Source organism: Eucyclogobius newberryi, unplaced genomic scaffold (genome assembly GCF_026437365.1).
Source record: "Eucyclogobius newberryi isolate DKJ021-1_F unplaced genomic scaffold, fEucNew1.0.hap1 SCAF_22, whole genome shotgun sequence".
Lineage (NCBI taxonomy): Eukaryota > Metazoa > Chordata > Actinopteri > Gobiiformes > Gobiidae > Eucyclogobius > Eucyclogobius newberryi.
Window position 1 is genome coordinate 11,718,034 of NW_027315857.1, and position 3,779 is coordinate 11,721,812.

Below are 3,779 nucleotides of genomic sequence, written 5' to 3' on the forward strand. Positions count from 1 at the left end.
TTAAAAAAACTTTATTATCTTTTCAGACATAATTCTGGTCTATAAAACACTTCATGGTCTGGCCCCACCTCTTATTGAATGACTTCATAAAATGAAAGGGGCTGTACCTGTCCCACACAACTGAGGAACATGACGTCCTCTCATATTGTTAGTTAAAGTGTTAAACAGTGGCTTCTGGACAATCAGACATAACGTAAACTAACTTATTGTTTTTGTCTATAGTCATGTTTCTCTTCAACCTATAGTGTGTGTGCAGTGTGATGTTCTCAAGTATTATATCGCCCTGACTATCACATGTTCCTAAATGTACACTGCCCCCTATTAAAGATGATGATCATAAATGTTTGGAACTCTTTCTTTATATCTTTGTTTCTGAAATCTTGCCTCAGCTTCAAGTGTCATTTGAGTTGAGGTTCTACATGGACTCAAGCAGAAGTCTGGGGCCAGCTGTAAACCATGTGCACACAGTTCAGCTCTTTTATACAGGACTTTTACAGGCCTGTCTCCCTGACTCTGCTCCTATTAGCCCCATTATACCGTCTGGTGTTAAACATCTTGGAGTCACTGTGGTAGACCGTCCATATTATACTTTATGATGTGTTCACTAATATTTCTCAGAGCGAGCAGTTGAAAAGCCCTATTGTGCTCAGAGTTCATTTGGTTTGAATTAAACATTTAATCATTTATACACAGGACCACATCGCTGGCATGTGCTCTCTGCTGGTGCCTGCAGCAGGAATATTTATCCTTCATTAAACTTCCTCTGCCATAATCACACAGCCTGCAGTACATTGTAGGGTTTAAACAGTAATGGTCCCTTAGGTGTCAATAAAGTTTAATGAATCAACAGTGTACAACAGAAATTAAAATATGGCCAATAAGGAACGTCTTCTGAAAAGTAAAAAGAGTGAAATCCTCTTGATTACTGACTTTACTATTACAAATTGAATTAAATAATGGCCATTCACTAATCAGCTGCTCTCGGTACGATATATAGCTTTAGAATGTTTTTTTTATTCAAAGAACAGAGATTCTAGGGTTGAAAATATTTATTGAATCTACAAACATAAAGTGCACAGTAAACAGTCATTAAGGACATGACAAAAACAATAGGCCTAGTTGTCCAAAAAGATGGACCTGAAAAGCAGGAATAGATCCGCACACAAATACATAAGCATACAACATGGATGAGAATAATATTTACTTTTACTTTTTTCTCTCAGTATAAAAATAAATGACTTTATAAGTATGAAGAAAATGCACTTCAACATCAAACGTTTTACAAATCACAAATTCGAAACATTTAAGATTAAATGAAAGGAATTCGCTTGACTATAAATTGCTACAATACATAAAGTACATATAGACAGAAGCAGGTACGAAAGCACGAGCCTACATCACAATTAAACGGGATACAAGAGTCAGACGCCCTGCAGTGAAACAGCTACATCATTAATTCACGATAATAAAGTCATTTGTGCTTACATTCTGCTGTGCTTTACATTCAGGCAGTAGGGAAATAGGGCGTAAATGCCTTAAAAGCATTTAGACTTAGGCGGTGGTTGGTGTAACGATACATCACTGAAAGATCTGGACAATGTTTTACAAATAAAGATGTTTTTGAATGTCATCCCGGCAGTCATTTTCAATCTGAAGGAGTTGTTCTGTGACGCATTTTCTATTTGAGATGTTTTCTACGTTTCAGGCTGTAGGGATTGTCAATGCTTTAGCTGGAAAAAAGTCATCAAAATTCACGGAGCCTATGAACCACTTCGGACAGTGAACAGACTCACTCAGCATTTTAAAAGTGTGTCATTAACCAAAGTTGCTGTTAATACTGCAAATGGGTTTCCTTGTCATCTACAGTATGCCCTTATGTAGATTATGTCAAATGCCCACATGGTTTGACATCACAGAAGCTATAACTTGTGGGTGTCACTCCAATCCCTGCTAAAAGGTACAGTGTTTATGTGAGGTTTGTATGTTTTTCTGGTTGATTTAATTAGTACATTTGCCATGTTGTGTTACAGTCCTCCAGAAGGTCACACAGTTGTAGTACGTGAGGTGTATGTGCCATTGCGGAACACCATGTCAGAAGCCAGGTAGTCCTTCGGGAAATCCAGCCGACCACAGGTAGCGGGTTTCTTCACCGCGACAGCGCAGTAATCCACCTGCTCCGCGTCCAGGCCGTTCTCCAGCCAGCGGAAACACACTATGCGCTGGAATGACCTCCTGAAATTATCTGACACGAAACCATAAAGGATGGGGTTAGCTCCGCTGTTAGCATAGCTGAGGATGACAAAAAGCTGTGTTATCATGGGGTCTGGCGGCCGGTGAAATACGCTAATCAGCTGGACGATGTAAAACGGCATCCAGCAGAGGACGAAAACTGCCACGACAAGAAGAACCATTCGTGTGATTTTCTTTTCTGATCGTCGACGTTGTAGCCAACCTGCTTTTAGCCCGACGGCTCGCATCCTAGCTACCATCAGGCAGTAGCAGAGGCAGATTGCTCCAACGGGTAGCAAAAATCCTAGCAAGAAGGTATAGACTACGAACGCCTCTGACCACGCCGCTTCGGGCCATAAAAAGTTACAATCAACGCCCCCATCTTGTGCGGGAACTGTGTCGGCGAAGATAATAATCGGCAGTATCACGATTAGCGATAGCCCCCAGACGCAAACGTTCACCACTTTAGCCACAGTCGGTCTACGGTAGCGTGCAGCTTTTATGGGATGGACAACCGCCACGTAGCGGTCCACACTTAACACGGTAAGGCAAAAAATCGATGTAAACATGTTGATTCCGTCGACGCTTAGCACCAGCCGACACATTAGTGAGCCAAAGGGCCAATGGCGAACAGCGGCAGATGTGGCAAGAAATGGTACACTTAGCATAAAAAGTTCGTCGGCTATGGCTAAGTTGAGGATGTAGATGTTCGTAGCGGTCTTCATTTTGGCGTATTTGAGGATGACGTAGATGACCATAGCGTTGCCGGTGAGTCCCACACAGCACACTAAAGCGTAGATGGAGGGGATGATGATTTTACTGGCGTCGGGTTCTTGGTAGTAGTCTTCGTAGTCCAGGCTTGTGTTGTAGGGGAGTCCAGTTGGGTAAGCTCCGTAGTCAAAGCTTACGTTAAAATCCATAGTGTTTTATGGCGGTGTGAACGTGTGAAAACGTCAGTGAAAGTACAAGAAAATGTAGGTAATTTACGCAGAAATGTTGCAACAATTTATAGTGAAAGTTTGTGACGTTTTAAAAGACGAAATATTGGCTGCCTGATTTTAAAATAGACAAAGGGTAAACAAGCTTTTTCAGGGCCATGTCTTTGTATCTCAAAAGTCATTATTTAATAAAGACATGATTTAACGGTTGCTTGGACATGAACGATTTGTCATTTTCGATGGGTGGTCTCTCCCAGGAGTCTTACCATCACACGAATTCACTCTGCATCCCACTTTCTTTACAAAGATGACGGAAAACCATCTTTTGCGATTTTCTGCGTGAATGTGTTGTGCTGCCGTTTGAGAAAATGTTCAAAGCACCTCACTTATTGATTAAGCGAAGGTGTCGCTCCCTCTGGGAAAATCATACCGGCCCCGTCTTTTGTTTGAATGAGGCTCCTGGAGTGAAGACAAATAGCTTTCTTGAATGCGGTGCTCCTCAGGATACAGGCGCCCCAGATCTGTTCAACCTGGAATAGGTGGGAATACAAAGGAATGACATTTAGTTTGATATACTGTCGGCAAGAGGAATAAATGAAAACGAGGAATGGA

The 3,779-nt window shown here is 41.7% G+C and overlaps 1 protein-coding gene across 1 annotated transcript; it reads right to left on the minus strand.

The window, feature by feature from the left end:
- Positions 1-1,816: 1,816 nt before the first annotated feature.
- sstr1b (somatostatin receptor 1b) lies at positions 1,817-3,329 on the minus strand. The gene has a single exon (XM_072459223.1). The coding sequence runs from the start codon at positions 3,147-3,149 to the stop codon at positions 2,043-2,045; it is 1,107 nt and encodes a 368-aa protein (XP_072315324.1). The 5' UTR covers positions 3,150-3,329; the 3' UTR covers positions 1,817-2,042.
- Positions 3,330-3,779: the final 450 nt, after the last annotated feature.

Excerpts from the sequence above, each read along its gene's own strand:
- sstr1b (XM_072459223.1), bottom strand. The coding sequence starts at position 3,149 with ATGGATTTTAACGTAAGCTTTGACTACGGAGCTTACCCAACTGGACTC.